The 20,751-nt window shown below is 38.8% G+C and overlaps 2 protein-coding genes across 3 annotated transcripts in view; one reads left to right on the top strand and one right to left on the bottom strand.

Annotated features, from left to right (window-relative positions):
• Window positions 1-313: 313 nt before the first annotated feature.
• LOC133664413 (splicing factor U2AF 35 kDa subunit) lies at window positions 314-9,870 on the bottom strand. The gene is made up of 9 exons (XM_062069020.1): window positions 9,744-9,870; window positions 8,139-8,232; window positions 7,319-7,406; window positions 7,063-7,129; window positions 6,935-6,984; window positions 2,975-3,073; window positions 2,762-2,895; window positions 741-833; window positions 314-655 (listed from the first exon to the last, which is right to left on the bottom strand). The coding sequence occupies exons 2-9, from the start codon at window positions 8,180-8,182 to the stop codon at window positions 514-516; spliced, it is 717 nt and encodes a 238-aa protein (XP_061925004.1). The 5' UTR covers window positions 8,183-8,232; window positions 9,744-9,870; the 3' UTR covers window positions 314-513.
• LOC133664405 (GA-binding protein alpha chain-like) overlaps window positions 9,279-20,751 on the top strand; it is a 20,560-nt gene continuing 9,087 nt past the window's right edge. Inside the window, exons 1-6 of one of the 2 annotated variants that reach the window (XM_062069011.1) lie at window positions 9,279-9,327; window positions 12,287-12,379; window positions 12,465-12,609; window positions 16,453-16,537; window positions 16,628-16,852; window positions 19,307-19,501. In XM_062069011.1, the coding sequence (XP_061924995.1) occupies window positions 12,303-12,379; window positions 12,465-12,609; window positions 16,453-16,537; window positions 16,628-16,852; window positions 19,307-19,501 (727 nt within the window). In that variant the 5' untranslated portion in view covers window positions 9,279-9,327; window positions 12,287-12,302. Of the gene's footprint in view, window positions 9,328-12,118; window positions 12,204-12,286; window positions 12,380-12,464; window positions 12,610-16,452; window positions 16,538-16,627; window positions 16,853-19,306; window positions 19,502-20,751 lie in introns of those variants that run through there. The other variant, XM_062069010.1, reaches the window with a different exon arrangement.

Genomic DNA, 20,751 nt, shown 5'->3' with positions numbered 1-20,751 from the left:
ACGAGTCCTGACCCTGCACTGGGAGACATTATTGAGCAAATAGTGGTCCTGCTGCTGGATATTTGTCCTCCTAAAAGTCCACCTCCACCGGTGCGTGTCCTGGTATTTAATCCACACTTGTGACACAGCTAAACTTAAGTGACATTACAAATTGTACCTGGAATGTGAAGCCATGGCTTTGATTCTCGTCTCCCTTGTGCTCAATCTGGGCTGTCCACTGCACTGCACCAGCATGTCTCTAATGGTTAGTTACTACTGAGATAAGACAAACATCACAAACTGCATGCCAAGTATGAGAACGACGTACACAGAATCGCCATCACATTACGTAAAAATTTTAATGGGGTGAAAGTCATTTCAGTACATAACACAAGTTACTTAAAGCTGTCGCAGCTTCAAAAATCTGACACCATTCTTCCTACAATAAACGCGGGAACAGGAGGGTACAAACTTAAAAAAAAAAAAATGGTGCGGATGGTACAAGGAAGCAAGAAGTAGTTCTGGCTTTGGGGCTCAGAAGCGTCCCGAGCGCTCTCTGTCTCTGGAGCGGCGTCTATCGTGGTCACGGCCGCCCCCCCGGCCTCTATCTCTATCCCTGTCCCTGTCCCTCGAGCGGGATCGTCGCTCCCTGGAGCGTGAGCGGGACCTGTGACGGCTGCAGGTGTAAAAAGGAGAGGGACAGATAAGGAATATTAGCTTTAACAGTTGTTTGAATCAGATGGACGTGTTTCAACATGTACCCCTTCCTACGACGTCCATACAGCTCTCTCCTCAACTCGCGTGAGATAGGCTTCAGATGCATGAAGTTGCAGAAACCACCCCGAGTGCATTCCCTGTGGAAAGATTACATTTTCGTTTTAGAGTGGAGGAAAGACAAGAAAAAGATGCCAAACTGACCCAATGACACGACTATAAGATGGTAATTTTTACCACGGCCTTCCTATTTTTCAAGGTCGATAGTTATACATTCCATACTGGTGGCGCCAAAAAATTTAGTAGCTAGTCAGAGCTTTCCCCCACCCCCGTCACTCACACACCAGTGACCTGCAGAGATGCAACTGTTACCATTTCCATAAAACGGGTCAGATGATCTTACATTCAGGGGAACTGAGTTGATAAAACTTGCATAGTCTGGGGCGACTTAAACAAGATTTGAACTGAAAGCTAACACAAAAGGTGTAGCTGTCTATTGAGTTTTAAAGACATGTCTTATTTATGGTCAGTTTAAATAAAATGGGCACACAACAAAATTACACATGATTTACTGATTTTTGAGGATTAAAAATGCAGATGTTGCCTGTTTTTGTGTCAAGATTAGAAGCTGCTGTTTCTTAATGTATGATGGGCTTGACCGCTTGGGAGCAACTGGCAAATGGCACAATTCAGGCACTACAAATCCAAGTTTTGTATGGGTTGTAACACTTTTTAATGATTAGCAAGTGCTGTCAAAATAATAGTTTTTCTTTCAGATCACATTAATGAATTGTGATTTATCATAAATATTCACAGTAAATTACTTGCAAAATTTGAATTGACTTTAAAAAAATACCTGAATATTTTGGCACAAAATGCAATTTTATTGTCAGAATGTCATTCACAAACATTTTTTGTTTTGTTTTACTAAATATTTTCTCAAAACTTGGTAAAAAGTAATATCTAAAGTCCCATTGGGTTGTATTTTGAAGCAAAAATTGTCACAGAGCCACACCCTCCAGGATAATAGCTGTGAACAAGAAAACTGAAATGAAGGCGATTTGCAGAGAAGGGGGTAAAATGTTAGATGTAAAATGGTGAATGCTAGAGGAAATATCTTAGCTGGAGTAAGCTGGGGATGTGCCCAAGTCACTTACATGTGAAAGTCTAAAAGGTTGCAGTTCATTTTGTTACAAGTAGAATATGTACATGTGACAATATTTAGCTCAAAAGGTCAGTCCTTTCAACCCATGGTTTCATTAAATAATTAAGTATATCACATCAACTATGATCCTTGAAGGGAAATTCAAATACCGTAATTTCCGGACTATAAGCCGCACCTGACTATAAGCCGCACCAGCTAAATTTAGGGGAAAATACAGATTGCTCCATATATAAGCCGCACCCGACTATAAGCCGCAGGGTTTTGATGTGTAATTACCGTAGTATGTAGGGGTTCCTGCTACCACGGAGGGGATTGTCGGGACAGAGATGACTGTTTGGGAACGCAAAGCGTCCCATTTATTAACAATAAATCTTTCAATCATTCAATCAAACTTTCACATCTTTGACATGGCGAAAAGCATTCGTGCAGAGTACAAATAATACAACGGTGCAAAGTAATACAAAGTGCTCGCCTGTACGTTATCAAAATAACCAGCCTACCGGTATATGAAAAGTCAGTCTTTAATCATTGTGTCATCGTCTTCCTCCTGCGTACTAAAACCACCGAAATCCTCTTCGTCGGTGTCGGAGAAGAACAGGCCGTAAATAAGCCGCACCGTTGTATAAGCCGCAGGGACCAGAACGAGGGGGGAAAGTAGCGGCTTATAGTCCGGAAATTACGGTACTAGGTTTTCCTTAGTATTTTTAAACATTTAAAATGTATGTAAAAGGTTTTTGTAAAAGAAAAAAAAACATTACTCATTGATTCAGTATTTGTTGTACCCAGGCCCATCTATCTTCTCAATCTAATTCATCTCTTCTTCCCTAAGGCTGTAAATCACAGTTCTCTGTCCCAACCTCTAGCCTACTCTGGTTGTCCGTCGAGTAGTCAGCTCGCACTCACCCCATTTCATACTGGCGACAGCAGGCTTCTCTGAAGTCCGTTACAGGGGAGAGCTCCGCATGGATGGGCTGCCCGTTAAACCACCGGTTGTTCAAGTCGATCACTGCCTTCTCGGCATCCTCTTCACAGCGGAACTAAGGAGAGGTGATCACAGGGCTCTTGAGGGTTTATTTTCTTTCCTTTTTCTCAGCAATTTAAAGTTCTGACACTCACCTTCACGTACACATTCCCCACCAGGTGGTCCCCGAGGTTGTCGCACACGTTCATCTCCTCCACCTCACCATACTTTTCTTCCATCTCTGTGAAGACCTCCTAAGAAGACCAGAGAGAAAGCTTTGTGAAAACTCAAATCATATCAAGGAAGTAAACAGAACTACTACACGTATTAATGGTGTTTTTATTAGGGTTGTGAGGATACATATAGTGTTAATTAGATTTTTTGATTTGTAATGTTCAGACTGATCGCTGCACTTTCCTAAAAAGAAACACTGCAAAATATGTAATTGCATATTATAATTGGATTTTATTATTATTATAAATTAGATTTATGGAAGAATTACCTGCTGGCAGTTTGAAGTTTTTTCATATCATTTGAGCAGTTTACAACAAGGTAAGGATTTTTTATTTGTATTTTGTTCGCTTACTGTACTCAAATTTACCGGTAACCAAATTTTGATCTTACAACCCGGGTAAAATGTAGGGGTGTGAATCTTTGGTCACCTAACAATTCAATCCCATTCTTGGGTTGACAATTTGATTTAACACGGTTCTCGTTTAAAAACAGATTCACGAAATGTATTATTTGGTATTATAATTAAAATGAAACCTTTTCAAAACATTTTATAGGTTAGAAAAGCTCCTTATTGCTGAATTGAAATAGACTAAAAACAAATTTTAAAAAAATGCATTCTTCCAAAAAAAATTTTTTTTTTTTTTAACAAGCAATCCATTTTGCGTCTGTTTTCATTAAAATGCAAAATATATACTGATCATCAAAACACTCACAATACTGGGAGGAGAAGATGCAAGTAAAATTATACAGCACATGCAATGCGATTTGTCAACACTCATCACCGTTTCGAGAGTACTACTTTGCGCTTTATTTTGCACATTTGAAAAGGAAGCGCAAACTGATAGTTACACACACCTCTGTGAGAGTGTTTGCGATGCCAAGACAAATGATGGACAGAGAATCCTCAGTCCTACGTGTACGTTATAACATATTTGGATGGTCATAAAAAAAAAAAAATGGACACATGATCCATTATTTCATGGCTGCTGCATGATTTAAGGGGCTGATTAAAACTAATTCAATTGATGAGTAGTTTTGGTGTCATTTAATTTTTTTGAAATGACATTTGTTTTTTCACAAACAATATATATTAGTAATATATATTATATATGATATATGAATTTTTTTTGCATCTTGAGCACAGTAGTGCAGCTTCCCTCTCATGCACCTTCAGCGGTAAAGAAAATATAAAAAAGTGTTGTCAATGTAGATGCAATGCAAGACTGCTTCTAAAATGCCCATACAAAGTGGCGGATGTGTCTTGCTTGTTTGAAAACAGCAAAACGCCACAGGTAGGAGCATGATAACATGGATGTGCAGTAAATAGTGTCTCTGTGGTGATCCCCCGTACGGTACATGCAAAATCCTCTTTTAAAGGCCTACTGAAACCCACTACGACCACGCAGTCTGATAGTTTATATATCAATGATGAAATTTTAACATTGCAACACATGGCAATACGGCCGGGTTAACTTATAAAGTGCAATTTTAAATTTCCTGCTAAACTTCTGGTTGAAAACGTCTATGTATGATGACGTATGCGCGTGACGTCAATCGTTGAAACGGAAGTATTCGGACACATTGTATCCAATACAAAAAGCTCTGTTTTCATCGCAAAATTCCACAGTATTCTGGACATCTGTGTTGTTGAATCTTTTGCAATTTGTTTAATGAACACTGAAGACTGCAAAGAAGAAAGTTGTAGGTGGGATCGGTGTATTAGCGGCTGGCTGCAGCAACACAACCAGGAGGACTTTGACTTGGATAGCAGACGCGCTATCCGACGCTAGCCGCCGACCGCACGGATGATCGGGTGAAGTCCTTCGTCGCGCCATCGATCGCTGGAACGCAGATGAGCATGGGTGTTGATGAGCAGATGAGGGCCGGCTGGCGTAGGTGGATAGCTAAATGTTTTTAGCATAGCTCTGTGAGGTTCCGTTGCTAAGTTAGCTTCAATGGCGTCGTTAGCAACAGCATTGTTAAGCTTCGCCAGGCTGGAAAGCATTAACCGTGTATTTACAGGTCCATGGTTTAATAGTATTGTTGATTTTCTGTCTATCCTTCCAGTCAGGGGTTTATTTATTTTGTTTCTATCTGCAGTTAAGCCCGATGCTATCACGTTAGCTCCGTAGCTAAAGTGCTTCGCCGATGTATTGTCGCGGAGATAAAAGTCACTGTGAATGTCCATTTCGCGTTCTTGACTCTCATTTTCAAGAGGATATAGTGTCCGAGGTGGTTTAAAATACAAATCCGTGATCCACAATAGAAAAAGGAGAGAGTGTGGAATCCAATGAGCCAGCTTGTACCTAAGTTACGGTCAGAGCGAAAAAAGATGCGTCCTGCACTGCACTCTAGTCCTTCACTCTCACGTACCTCATCCACGAATCTTTCATCCTGGCTCAAATTAATGGGGTAATCGTCGCTTTCTCGGTCCGAATCGCTCGCGCTGCTGGTGTAAACAATGGGGAAATGTGAGGAGCCTTTCAACCTGTGACGTCACGCTACTTCCGGTACAGGCAAGGCTTTTTTTTATCAGCGACCAAAAGTTGCGAACTTTATTGTCGATGTTCTCTATCCTTTCAGCAAAAATATGGCAATATCGCGAAATGATCAAGTATGACACACAGAATGGATCTGCTATCCCCGTTTAAATTTTAAAAAATAATTTCAGTAGGCCTTTAAATAAGGCGGTCTGCACCATTTTTCAATTGCAAACGCAGTATTAGTACCGTATTTTTTAGACTATAAGTCGCAGTTTTTTTCATAGTTTGGCCGGGGGTGCGACTTATACTCAGGAGCGACTTATGTGTGAAATTATTAACACATTACCGTAAAATATCAAATAATATTGTTTAGCTCATTCACGTAAGAGACTAGACGTATAAGATTTCATCGGATTTAGCGATTAGGAGTGACAGATTGTTTGGTAAACGTATAGCATTTTCTATATGTTATAGTTATTTGAATGACTCTTACCATAATATGTTACGTTAACATACCAGGCACGTTCTCAGTTGGTTATTTATGCGTCATATAACGTACACTTATTCAGCCTGTTGTTCACTATTCTTTATTTATTTTAAATTGCCTTTCAAAAGTCTATTCTAGGTGTTGGGTTTTATCAAATGAATTTCCCCAAAAAATGCGACTTATACTCCAGTGCGACTTATATATGTTTTTTTCCTTCTTTGTTATGCATTTTCGGCCGGTGCGACTTATACTCCGGAAAATATGGTAGATGAAACACGCCCACTAATACCGTATTTTTCGGAGTATAAGTCGCACCGGCCGAAAATGCTTAATAAAGAAGGAAAAAAACATATATAAGTCGCACTGGAGTATAAGTCGCATTTTTGGGGGAAATTTATATGATAAAACCCAACACCAAGAATAGACATTTAGACATTTGAAAGGCAATTTAAAATAAATAAAGAATAGTGAACAACAGGCTGAATAAGTGTACGTTATATGACGCATAAATAACCAACCGAGAATGTGCCTGGTATGTTAACGTAACATATTATGGTAAGAGTCATTCAAATAACTATAACATATAGAACATGCTATACGTTTACCAAACAATCTGTCACTCCTAATCGCTAAATCTTATACGTCTAGTCTCTTACATGAATGAGCTAAATAATATTATTTGATATTTTACGGTAATGTATTAATAATTTCACACATAAGTCGCTCCTGAGTATAAGTCGCACCCCCGGCCAAACTATGAAAAAACTGCGACTTATAGTCTGAAAAATACGGTAGCACACTATTTTATAGATTGCACATGCTGTTTAGCAGAATGTATTAGGATCTTAGTCCACAGCTGTGCAGAAATGGTTGCAAGCAAGAATAAGAAGCATCTATAATCTTCAAGGTACCTCAAAAAACTCATCATAGTGCTCCTGCATCTCCATGTCGCTGATGGCACCTAGCGGTAATAACGGAGAACAACAAACAGTTAAGCAAGACTTTCTTTTGATTTAATATGTGTGGATTGGAGACTTACAGGTGAGGCCATCAGCAGACTGAGCGCTGTTTTGAGGGTTGCGGTAAATGTTCAGGAGAGCAATTGTCTGCATCACAAGGACGATTAAAGGTCAGTCATTTTGCAAAGTTGCATATAACATGTATGAATGAATGTGCATTTCATGTTGTGGCTGTGGTACATTTGTGAGAACAAACAATTTTATAAATTGACAAGAGTAAAACCTAAATCAAAGCTCATAATATTGTAGTTATAGTAAACTAAATGATGATCTTACCTGGCTGAACGTTGGCTTATTGTGTAATCGAGAACAGCGGTCTCCATGTCGACAGGCACCGATTTTGAAGTAAAAAGAGCAGTTTACTCTGGGGAGAGAAAAACACGAGACAATTTAAAATGACTGAAAATGAGAAATGTTATACTGCATATAACTTAATTATAATCCAAATAGAGCCATAAACCGATTTGTCAAACAATGGTAATGACTCCAATTATTACCATATTTATTCATTAATAATTCAATATTTGTATTATAAGATGTAACACTCATTTATGAAAGTCAATTAACTACTAATGAACGAATGAATGAAAAAACATAATACGGTGCTTATGGAAACAGTTAATCTATAAAACGCGTATATTATTAATCTACCATGTGATGTAGAGGAATATTTAGGGAGCATAAACAGCAATCGTATTTTGAGAATCGTGCGGAGATGCTACATGGTTTTTCATTGAAACAAAGACTCCAATAGATAGCAGCCGATTACGCGCCTGTTCTGGCAAAATTGACCACTTCCGGTGTATAGGAATTTAAGCTATATTATTGATTTACCTAACCAATTATCTTAAGATAGAATTCTAGTACTATTATCCACATTGATGCCACAGGCCATAAAACACTAGCGGCGTGGCATTAAGCTAACTAGCCACCAAGTGTTAGCTAGCCTAGCAGCTATAGCTCGCATTAGCCGCTGCAGAAACGTGAGCTATTCCAAAATTAATCAATATATTAACAAGCAGGAGTGTGTTATTTAACTTCGAATATGCAGAGAAGGGTGCACATAACAATATAATCTTTTAAAAAAACTACATACTTGTCTTTTTCTGTCCCAAAAATCGACGCCAGGTACTCCGCCATCTTGGCTCGCCTGTGTCCAACCAGCAACAACACGCTTTCCTGTCCGACTCCTTTCAGAATAAAAGAATCCCAATGTCAACGTTATTGGAATGGTTTACATTTAAGACAAACAGTATGGCACTAAGCGTTAATCAATGAAAGCATTGTTTCACTCCTAACCATTTGTCTCAGTAAGATAATATAATTATCGTGTATTTACATACACATTTAAAAGTGAAGCAACATTTACGCACGTACTTTTGTTTCGAAGAAGTCCGTACCGGAAATGTACATCAACATTCTGTGTGGCGGGTGAATTTCAAAATAAAAGTCGTTGTGAACTGGTGAAAAATCGAGTATAACGACGAAAATAACCCCACATAATGTAACCTAGATCTTGTAACAGTAAGGTCTAAACCCAAGATTTGCAAACTAATCTGTGGAATTGTATTTATGCTGATGAACAGATTAATCGTGTTATTAGCAATGGTTATAATTACAGCAGTACATAATCGGGAGTGTGTGGAAATACATGGACCCTGTGTTTTGGTAATACATTATTGTACATACAGGAGAGCACAAATAATATATGCCACATACTTATGTTTATTGAGTTGGCATCTTTAAAAACTCAAGACAACACAAGAGAAGAAAACAGATTCACAAACCTGCAGATTTTGCTGTCAGGAGGGTACACAAAATTGGTTCTTCATTTAAAACGTACATGCGTGTATTGTGCAACATTTGTTTTTTTAATCATGATCAATAATCATTTAAAAACGTACATGCTTGTTTTGTGCAACATTTTCTTTTTTTATATATATATCATGACTTCTTTTTGTGGGTGGACTGTGCGGACTATCTTGTTTTCGACTTCCTCATTTTGTCAAAACACGTTATTTGTTGATAATAATTGAGGCACAAAATGCTGCTTGGATTTGTTAGTGTGTTTGATTCGGGAACACAAACAAGTTCAGACGGTCGTGTTTGCTTTCCAGGCAACTTTTTGAGGCTAACTTCAGTCATGCCAGTTAGTCTCCGCCCTCCTCGGTGTTGTTGAGTGTGTAGTTGTGACCAAAAAGTTCGCCTTGACTGAGGGAATATACTCTGCCTATCACCCACTATTGGTTCAATTCCATCATTGTTTCCAAAGACCTTGTTTCCAGGTATGGTTTGGTCTACTTTCCTAAACGAAGTGGAATAACAAAGTGCGTCCATTTTGTTAGCCACACTTCTGCTCTATTCCCGCTATTTTGCTGCTAGCATCGCAGAGCTAGCCATCGTTAGCCTCGCGTGGAAGGCCGCCTATATTTAAAGAGGAAAAACGGCACAAAATGTGATGTTTATAACACCGCTATGATCGCCGTTTAACCACCGAGAAGATATACATAGCTGTACATTTGACTTTGAAAGTCGGAAGTTACCCGCGGTGAGAATTAGCTTAGCCGCCCGCTAACCACTCCGTGCATTAACACACGTAGTCAAAAGATAAATGGCGCCGCTCAGCTTTGTCCGCAATAAAAAAAATGCATTAATTTAAGATAAAATATACGTTTAGTCGCTATGTTCACTTCTACTTTACCCTCTTAACAACGCGTGTCTTGCTGAGCCGTGCTGCTCTCGGAAGTATCAACGCAGTTAAACCTTTGCCAGGATTTCCGGCTCCTTTCCATTTGCCCTATGCTGTTTTGTTTCCGTTTATTCTATTTCCGTTTCTAAAACTTTGCCCCATTCACAGTCCCAACATGTTACCGAACGCATGTATTTAGTTTAAAAAACAGTCAAAAACACTGGGTGTTTTTGTTTAAACGATTAAGTGTTTCTTCTGCTTGCCTCGCCCCACGCCTTCGACGGCTTTCGGGAATGTTGCTAACTTTTTTTTTTTTTGGCTATTTCCGCCAGCGTCACCGACTAACTTGCTCGGCATTGACGTTGAATTCGTGGCTAATGTGATTCCCACAACGTGTTTACTAAACGTAAACGGACATTTTAAGTGTGTATTTCTTAAGGCCTAGCGTTTGGCCTCTAAAAGCCAAAGCCTCGCCCTCGAGTGTTGCTAAACGCTAGCAGCTGTAGCAGACAGGAGGTCAACTGCCCCAGTGGAGGCTGACAGGCCCTCAGACAACATGCACACTCTGATAGATATTCTACTGGCAGGCCGGGGGCCACATGAGGTCTCTGAATTACATCAGATCAGGCCTGCGTGTTAAAGAGGAACTTAATTTTGGGGGAACTTTGCCTATCATTCACAATCCTTATGTAAAATAAGCACAAATGTAAAAAAAAATTTGATGAACTGTTAGCAAAAAGTACAACCGTTTTTATTAGAGATGTCCGATAATTGGCTTTTTTGACGATATTCCGATATTCTCCAACTCTTAATTACCGATGCCGATATCAACCGACACCGATATATACAGTTGTGGAATTAACACATTATTATGCCTAATTTTGTTGTGATGCCCGCTGGACGCATTAAACAATGTAACAAAGTTTTCCAAAATAAGAACAACTTCAACTCAAGTCACAAAGTGTATTATTTTTTTTGAACATGCCTCAAAACAGCAGCTTGGAATTTGGGACAAGCTCTCCCTGAGAGAGCATTAGGAGGTTGAGGTGAGGGGGGTTGCGGGGGGGTGTATATTGTAGCGTCCTGGAAGAGTTCGTGCTGCAAGGGGTTCTGGGTATTTGTTCTGTTGTGTTTATGTTGTGTTACGGTGCGGATGTTTTCTCTCCCGAAATGTGTTTGTCATTCTTGTTTGGTGTGGGTTCACAGTGTGGCGCATATTTGTAACAGTGTTAAAGTTGTTTATACGGTCACCCTCAGTGTGACCTGTATGCCTTGCATTTAATTGTGAGTGTGTCAAAAGACGTAGATATTGTGTGACTGGGCCGGCACGCAAAGGCAGTGCCTTTTAAGGTTTATTGGCGCTCTGTATTTCTTCCTACGTCTGTGTACACAGCGGCGTTTTAAAAAGTGTAACAGAATCGTGCATCCATCCATCCATCCATTTTCTACCACTTGAAAATAGTGCAAAGTGTGAAAATGTAAACTTAAAGAAACCTGAGAATAATTTTTTTTGCAGATTTACTGACAGGAAGTTACGTTGTCTGTGTAACATTAAATTTGGTCAGTTATTGTAATTTAAGTATAAAAATTAATTTATGTTATACAGTGATTATTATTGAAATATTATTGGACCAAATTATTATTTTAAAGTTGCACATTTGTTATATTTTGTTATTTGTTTTATTTATACAGTCCTGCACTTTAGTTCCTACCTGTTGTTTCCGCACATCCGAATAGTAGATAGACAAGGGTTGAAAAGAAAAGATGAACACGGCGAATGACTACGGTCCGTTTGAAAGAATCCCAAAAACTTCCAAACATTTGAGGTGGCTTTTCCTGTCTTTTTGACAACTTATTCGCTCTCTGCAGCACTCATTTGTAGTTTCCCTTCTCATTCCATGCAGAGAATCAACAGCGAGACAGCAAGATGGCGCAATCAAACTTGATAGTTTAGCGTGTCATTCCCATTGCTCACTTAACACTTCCTGTTTTCCTAAGTTATATTTTTCTGAAAATGTAGCCCCCAGAATAATTTACAGTTGTACCTCAACTTAAGAGTACGCCAACTCAAGAGTGTTTTGAGATAAGAACTGTCTACCCAGTAAATGTTATGCTTTAAGTTGCAAACAATCATTTGAGTTACAAACATCACCGCCATTGGTTGCCGTAGAAATGTCACAGGGAATCCTGAAAGATCCGCTAGCATTAGTTTAAACTGTAGCTAGAGAGGGACATACATTTGTTTTGGGAAGAAAAAGTGAACCCAGGGAATGTTCACTCACTTGTGTGGGTAATAAAGACATGTCATATAATGCGATTAAACGTGCAACCAGTGACAGAAATGACATGCCTTCATGTTTTTCATACAGTCACTGTCCCGTTAAAACATGGCTCCAATTTTCATGAGATGTTCCCGCTCAACCCGAAAACATCACAACGACTTGTTTTTAAACAAACCTAAAGCATACAGATGTAAAACACAATTCATTATTTGGAACAATGTCCTTTTTGGAATAAAGCACAAGTGTAACAGTGTGTCCATCACATTTCTGCAGCTCGACTCTTGAGACCATGTCAAAGGGCGAAGGAGAAGAGATGATAGAGATCGAGATCGACGAACGTGAAAAACAAGGATGCCTGGAGGAAGGGTGAGAAAGATGCATTTCTTCACCATACTTTTCTTCCATAGTGGCATGACGTTACACAGACTTTTTTTCTCTCTCTTGCTTGTAGCATGGAGGAACAGACCATTATGGCATCGGATCTAATTCAGCAAGACATCGACATCAACGAGCCAGTGGGCAATTTGAAGAAGCTTTTGGAGCCACGCATCCAGATCCCACTAGAAGCATATGACATATGCTTGCAGGACATTCAGGTAACACTGTTTGTGTTTAATATATTAATTCATATATATAATTAGATATATTTTATAGTGACAATTGCACAAAACAACCTTAAAGACGTTTTTTCTGTCTTATGTAATACCAATTTGCTCCTCATGGGGGAACAGCAAGTCAGTTTAAAGAAATTATTTCTGTCTTATGTCATACTAATTTGCACCTCATGGGGGAACAGTGGGTCAGTGTGAAAAGAGTTGTGTATAGAATATATAGTATGGACAACCCGGTTTCAAGTGATCTCCTAAATTGGTCAAAAGACGCTCATGTGACTACAGGGCGCCATGTTACGTACCAGTTTGAAGCCGCAGTTTAGGGACACTGCACTTCCTCATTATACATTTCTTTTAGATGAAGAGTCCTTGCCAAGTGTTTGCCCTGCAAACATGCTCTGTTGTGCTGCATGGGGATGCACCGCTCGCAAAAAATGCAGGAAGCAATGCATACATTTTCCGCAACCAAGACAGAAAAGAGGAAACATAGGAAGTGAAGGTTTCCGTGGTAAGACTGTAGAGCCAATAACAATAGTTTATTGTGTGAGGTAAGCAAGCATGAATACACATGGGAAACATGGTGTATCGCACTCTCAGTAACAGTGAAGTAACAGACTTTGCCTGACAAAACGTTGCTTCAAAATTGCACTTTTTCTGCATGTGTCACCAATAAACCAAACTAAACTAATAAGTATTGCTGTAAAAAGCAGCATTAGTTCAGTATTCAAGGTAATATGGTGATAATGAAATCAGGAAGCTATGATTTGTCACAGTAAAAGCACAGGCATATAAATATAGCGCGGTGACCACAAACAATACATTGGAGGCGGCCACCACAGTTGACATACTACAAACAAGTCATGATTTCTCTGTAATTGTTGGTCCAAAGCTAATGAGGATTTTGGCAAAATGAGGGTAATACGTTGTATGTATCCAGCAAAGTACATCAATTACGGGCGCAAAATTATAATTTGACTAAATAAAAGCATGTGTTATTGTAAGTGTATGAGATGGAATATGTTTAGAACTGTATTGAGACTTATAATTTTTGGTTTATTTAATCATGAAAACTAACATCAGAACGGCTGTAATTGCATGCTTCCAAGCATGGTCCTTGGTGTCCATACTTTCTCCATGCACGGCTCTGAGTGTAAAGCAGTGGTTCTCAACTGGTTTGATTGCTGCACCAATCATCACCCCTTGATGACTCGTGGGGACCTAAATTAGTCACCACAACACGCTGAGTGTCATATTTCATAATCATTTTTTCAATTTCTTGATCATTTTGATGATTCTAATGAATGGATGGATGAAATTTACAGCTATTAAAAATTCAGTGCGGCTGGGTCACGCTCCTAATCAAAAATTTAATGAACCTATTAAGCCTTGGGTCTCTTCATCTTAATTAATCTCCTTAAAGTTAAATAACTTCTGCGTCCTATCTCGTTCTATTGAGGTGCATGATAGGATTATGTGATATATACAACAAAAATTATATACATTTAGCTGACGATGGAGCTTTTAATACTATTGTTATATTGTGATAATGCATGTTAGTGACATATTCTACCTATGTCCTGCAAACTTGACACCGACAAGCAAACAAAGGCATCCTCAACGCACTGTAGCATTCTCGTTAATAGCTAACGTCTCTCCCCAGTGCAAAGCCACTTCTATGTCAGTAATCCTTGCCTCCATGGCAGTAAATAAAATATATTTCTTACACGTATCACTGCAGAATAGGGAGGAGAATCGAAAACTGGTTCTTTTGAGAACCGGCTCCCAGTGTTTCGATTTCTGGGGATCATTTGCCAGTTTTGTTAACGATTCCCTTATCTATTCCTGTAAAAGCGTGTGACGTCACCACGCACGCAGCGGAAACGGCACATAAGCTAGATAATTATTCACGTGAAGGAAGACAACAGGGCAACTTGCAATACTTTCAAAGTGGATATTTAATCAAAGGGAGAGGAAATACTAGCAGAAACATCAGCACACACAGCATGTGAAAGCTTTGAATGAATGATGCGTTTACCATCCCGCCTGAGCCGTAAGTGAATCTCCACCAGCAGCAACGGCGGCGATGTCAGCAATGTACTGCAGGTAACTAACTAACTAACACATCTGTCATGTTTACAACTCACTGTAAAAGTTGCTATTATGACTGTGAACATGAAATCAATATTTATCATGAAAATCGTGACAAAACAGCGCATGACTGGCATGCTGCGCGTGCCTCCTTCCTGTCTCAGTGTCTAAGAATTGTTCAAAGCAAACACATCGTAATGAGTCAGAGGAAATCTCATATCCTTCCTGAAAAAAACGAATATCTTTAGTTTTTTGCAAAATAATGGTTAATGTTAATGGCTGATGGTTGCAGAATTGCACAATGCACAGTTTTATTGGCCTTGAGTTGCTTGTTTTTGTCACGACCTGACGTATACTTTTACTTTTGAGTGGTCAGCTCATAGTCTTCTAAAATAATTTTTTTTTGCAATATTTTGTTTATTTGTACAGCACATTATTAATTTTATTATTATTATTTTCATTTTTTTTCTTTTTCTGACTTAGGAACCCTGATCCTGGCACCCGATGGAGGTTGTCGGTCTCTTAAAACCCTTACTGTTGAGTTTGTACATTCATGTTTCTCGAAACAAAACAAAGTTAATGCTAATCAACTTGTTTATCTTTTCATCCAAATGAGAATCAATAAAGAACCGAATTCTTATGCAAAATCAAAAAGGAAATCAGAACTGAAAAAATCTTATCATTTCCCATCCTTACTGGAGTATGAGGAATAGCTAAACATGCTACACTACATACTGTAGGACAATATGCTAACCGCAAGCTCTGGCTCTCGAATGTAAACAAAGATGAGTAGATTGATACAAATATCGACAGAAACGATAGAGAGTATAATATCAGTATCTAATCGAGACTACAGTGGTTAGATCAATATTTTTAATACGCCAAAAATATTTTGTAATTTTTAAAAATTGTTTATAAAGTCAACAAATAAGTCCCTGGACACAGGAGGGCTTTAAGGGCAAAAAACAAAATATTCAAATCAGAGCCAATAGTAGGATATAATTTTAATATTTAATTGATGTTGTTACACCACCATCCTGTGTTTTTGTCTGATTATAATTTTATAAAAAAATATAATCATTCAATGATCTTGAAAATTTTAATCGATACGCTAATTTGTAGTATCACCCAAAACTGATGTAAAGTATCCAAACAACAGAAACAAAATTGCTTAGTACATTTTAACAGAGGTGTAGATATAACTGTGTTTTAACATAAATCAACCAGATATTAACAGTAAATTAGCGAGTAGTTTAATAATAATTTGGATAAAATAATACATAAACAATTCAATATGTTACTGCATACGTCAGGTGCCAAATTAAGACCCTTTGCAAGTAGTTTTTAAATGGTTCTATTATCATACCAAATAATATATCTTCATTTACGGTATATCATTATTGCAGGAGGCTTCAACATGTATCCCGATATAGATGTTAAGCCATATTGCCCCTCCCTAACGCACAATTAAGAACGTCTCCTCGCAAACAAACGTCTCACAACTGTAAATACGTTATCGTCGTTTACTTAAAAGAGCTGTTCAAAAGACTCCACTCGTTCACAAACATCACATCTTTACCAAGCATCTTGCGACTCACTGGTGGAAAACACCAATCTCTCATGCCAGGCATCCTACTGCTGGTACAGCTGCTGCCCCTTATTGGTTTGAAATTTGAAGCTTTTGATATTTGTGTGTATAACATGAAAAACATATTTGAGGATTACGGTTCTTCCTTCCAGCTGCACCCTGATCACAGCCTCTTCGATCAGGGCGTCAAAACAGACGGCACTGTGCAGCTCAGCTTGCAGATTATTACCAAACCAGGTGCTCACTTGATCACAATCTTCCAAGTCACCCAATGCTATACACTCAAACTCGACATTTCCCTTTTAACCCCCCCACTCTCTTGTCCAGGTGAGGAGAAGTTGAACATTTTGGAGATTGTGAAACCGGTGGAGACAGTGGAGGTGGTGATCGACCCGGACGCCGCCGGGGAGGAAGGCTCCCTAGTGGAGGAGGGACAGCTCATCGCTGTAGAGCGGTCTGGCCTGTCCGACGAGACCTCGGAGCAGGTCACACGCTGGGCCGCCGCACTGGAAGGCTACCGCAAAGAGCAAGTGCGACTCGGCATACCATACGGTGAGGAAAAAGGGCAGGGGAAAAAAAGCTAGCCTATAGGTTGTATTCACCTGACGTCACGTTCGACTCATTGACTATGTTACGCTCGAAGTGGTGGGCCAGCAATCATCTGTGTCATAGCGTTCCGGGCGGCATTTTGCCTTTCTCAAAGATAAATGCCCTATATTTGTGTTGTTTTAAGCTGTTACAACCTTTCAAATCGCGTAAGGTTAAAACCTTCATCAGAGTTCCTTGAAAGGTATTCAAGAAGGCCGAAAGAGTGCAAGATTTTACAAAAGAAGACGACAAAAGTGGCACGCACTGCAGTCCAAGGGAGCAGAGTCGAAGAACGTACAAGTTTGCAGTGATCACTTCGTTAAAGACTAGATCTGACCAATCTAAGTCTATGAGCACGAACTGATACTTGGATAAGAGGCGAAACGTTTTCTAAGACAAACCGAACAGTCCAGTTGTGATCGATTGAATGCCCTGAGATTTCAATGACCTGGATGAAGGAGAACATTCATAGACACACTTGTCAAAGGTTTGTATGACATGCTTTCAACGTTTCGTTTATCCCATTTAAGTATTATTTTGATATAATTTGTATTTTGTCTTGTTAGAGCGTTCTTCAAACAAATGTTTGCTACGAGTCTTTTGCAAAGCACCAACTTGGCGAGTCTAAATAAAAGAAAGCAAATGTGAGCAAAACCTAAAAGAGTTAAGCTTTTATAAATGGCAACAATCATAAATGAAGCTTTCAGCATATACACAATGCTAACATCTATAGCAGAGGTCACCAACCTTTTTGAAACCAAGAGCTACTTCTTGGGTACTGATTAATGCGAAGGGCTACCAGTTTGATACACACTTAAATAAATTGCCAGAAATAGCCAATTTGCTCAATTTACCTTTAACTCTATGTTATTATTTATAATTAATGATATTTACACTTAATTGAACGGTTTAAAAGAGGAGAAAACATGAAAATAATGACAATTAAATTTTGAAACATAGTTTATCTTCAATTTCGACTCTTTAAAATTCAAAATTCAACCGAAAAAAAGAAGAGAAAAACTTTAAAAAAGAATTTATGGAACATCATTAGTAATTTTTCCTGATTAAGATTAATTTTAGAATTTTGATGACATGTTTTAAATAGGTTAAAATCCAATCTGCACTTTGTTAGAATATATAACAAATTGGACCAAGCTATATTTCTAACAAAGACAAATCATTATTTCTTCTAGATTTTCCAAAACAAACATTTTAAAATAAATTCAAAAGACTTTGAAATAAGATTTAAATTTGATTCTACAGATTTTCTAGATTTGCCAGAATAATTGTTTTGAATTTTAATCATAATAAGTTTGAAGAAATATTTCACAAATATTCTTCGTCTAAAAAACAGAAGCTAAAATGAAGAATTAAATTAAAATGTATTTATTGTTCTTTACAATAAAAAAAATAAATGTACTTGAACATTGATTTAAATTGTCAGGAAAGAAGAGGAAGGAATTTAAAAGGTAAAAAAGGTATATGTGTTTAAAAATCATAAAATCATTTTTAAGGTTGTATTTTTTCTCTAAAATTGTCTTTCTGAAAGTTATAAGAAGCAAAGTAAAAAAATTAATGAATGTATTTAAACAAGTGAAGACCAAGTCTTTAAAAATTTTTTTGGATTTTCAAATTCTATTTGAGTTTTGTCTCTCTTAGAATTAAAAATGTCGGGCAAAGCGAGACCAGCTTGCTAGTAAATAAATACAATTTAAAAAATAGAGGCAGCTCACTGGTAAGTGCTGCTATTTGAGCTATTTTTAGAACAGGCCGGCGGGCTACTCATCTGGTCCTTACGGGCTACCTGGTGCCCGCGGGCACCGCGTTGGTGACCCCTGATCTATAGTTATATTTTGATAAAGACGTGGAAAACCACGTGTACTGGTAATGACACGTGCAGCAGCAACAAACATGGAAGTAGAAGCAAAGTTAAATCATGAAAAGCAACATTAGCCACGCAATAACGATGCATGATTCATCCGTGAGAGTTTTTATATCAATTTCTTTGACCCAGCCACACACATATTTTGTAGACCTTCATGCTTTTCTAAGTTTTCATCTGTTTTGTCGTGTAGAATGACGTCTGGAGCACCTGATAGTTTGACATGTCTGGGAATGCGACAGACGAATAATCCTTATGATCACTCGACAAAACCTTTTTTGATAACGTATAGGGATAGATTCCATTGCATACTTAAATTTTTTCACTCGTATCTGCTTTAAATGGTAGGATCTAGGCCCCTTACGGGCTCCAATAGTCGCACTCTGTTTGCTGCACAATAGCCGTGTTGGTTTGGTGGCCCACCACTTTGTTTACTTTTGTTTAAAAGTCACATGACTGAATACAACCTATAGCGGAAAGAGGAGCTCCATTATTGTGACAAATCAATGCAACATGTTGGTATTTGTTCCCGTTAGATCCGCTCCTGTGGACAGCTGACCAAGTGATCCACTGGGCCGTGTGGGTTATGAAGGAATTCAGTATAGACGAGATGGAAATCGGCAGCATTCACATCCCAGGTCGTGACCTCTGCTCTTTCAACCAAGATGAATTCCTTCAGAAAGTGCCAAACGGAGAGATACTGTGGAGTCACCTTGAGCTGCTACGCAAATGTAAGCAACCATGGTTTTGATTTTTTTATAATATATATCAGTGGCGTGCGGTGAGGTTCATGTCAGGTGAGGCACTGACTTCATCACAGTCAGATTTACAAACATATGAACCCTAAAGAGCATCTTATTCACCATTTGATTGGCAGCAGTTAACGGGTTATGTTTAAAAGCTCATACCAGCATTCTACCCTGCTTGGCACTCAGCATCAAGGGTTGGAATTGGGGGTTGAATCACCAAAAATGATTCCCAGGCACGGCGCCGCTGCTGCCCACTGCTCCCCTCACCTCCCAGGGGGTGATCAAGGGGATGGGTCAAATGCAGAGGACAAATTTCACCACACCTAGTGTGTGTGTGACAATCATTGGTACTTTAACTTAACTTTAACTTTACACTTACAAACTGTAGCACACAAAAAAGCACATTTAATAAAAAAAACTTTATTATGGTCTTACCTTTACTTATAAGTGCGGGAGCAGTGGTGTTTGTGTTGGAAGAGTTGTGAATGAATGAAATATGAAATCCGCGCTGCAGTCTGCAGGTGTACCTAATGTTGTGTCCCTGTTCACGGCTCCTCCGGCGCGCCGCGCGAGCATTGTTGTTTTTGCACTTTTTGGCTTCTTGTTAAGTGACTTTTTTTGGGTGGATTCGGTCTTGCACGTGGAGGGTTTGGGTGTGGGCTTGGGTTGGTGTGGCGCTCCCGTCGGGTGGTGCATTCTGCGGCGGAGGTGCTTGGCACCAGGAGGCGGGGTTATGAGACGAGCCTCCAGTTTTATGATCGCTCAGCACAAGAAATACGTTACACACATACAGTTGTTGACAAAATACACTGTACATTATATACCTCAGCTAACTAAACTATGGAAATGTATAATATAGTTCATATAGCAATACGGTCTCACTGCACAGCAGGCCAGCAGTTAGCCAAGTCATTGCGCACAATCCATGGTGAGGCACAACGCAGTGACGTGCCTCAACTGGCTGGTGATCACCGCACCGTCTCTTTTCAGTATTTGAACGGCAAATGTGAAAATAAAAATAAAAATAATCTAAAACTGGTGAAGTTAAATGGAAAATAACTTTAGTATAATCACTGGATACATATAACAATTTAATAAAAAATTTTTCTTTTTACTTTTTTTTTTCTTTCCATGATGGCAGGTGAGGCCGTGCCTCCCCTGCCTCTAGTGACTGCACGCCACTGATATCTATATACAGTATATATATATATATATATATATATATATATATA

This window comes from Entelurus aequoreus, linkage group LG14, assembly GCF_033978785.1.
Source record: "Entelurus aequoreus isolate RoL-2023_Sb linkage group LG14, RoL_Eaeq_v1.1, whole genome shotgun sequence".
Lineage (NCBI taxonomy): Eukaryota > Metazoa > Chordata > Actinopteri > Syngnathiformes > Syngnathidae > Entelurus > Entelurus aequoreus.
The sequence above is the reverse complement of the archived record's forward strand: the minus strand, read 5'-3'. Positions and strand labels throughout refer to the sequence as shown.

What these genes read in the sequence shown, in the direction of transcription:
- LOC133664413 (XM_062069020.1), bottom strand. Translation starts at nt 8,182, where the DNA reads ATGGCGGAGTACCTGGCGTCGATTTTTGGGACAGAAAAAGACAA. An exon ending in TGGGGAATGTGTACGTGAAG is followed by an intron (nt 2,896 to 2,974) that starts GTGAGTGTCAGA and finishes ACCTCTCCTTAG; the next exon opens with TTCCGCTGTGAAGAGGATGC. An exon ending in TGTCGCCAGTATGAAATGGG is followed by an intron (nt 834 to 2,761) that starts GTGAGTGCGAGC and finishes ATCTTTCCACAG; the next exon opens with GGAATGCACTCGGGGTGGTT.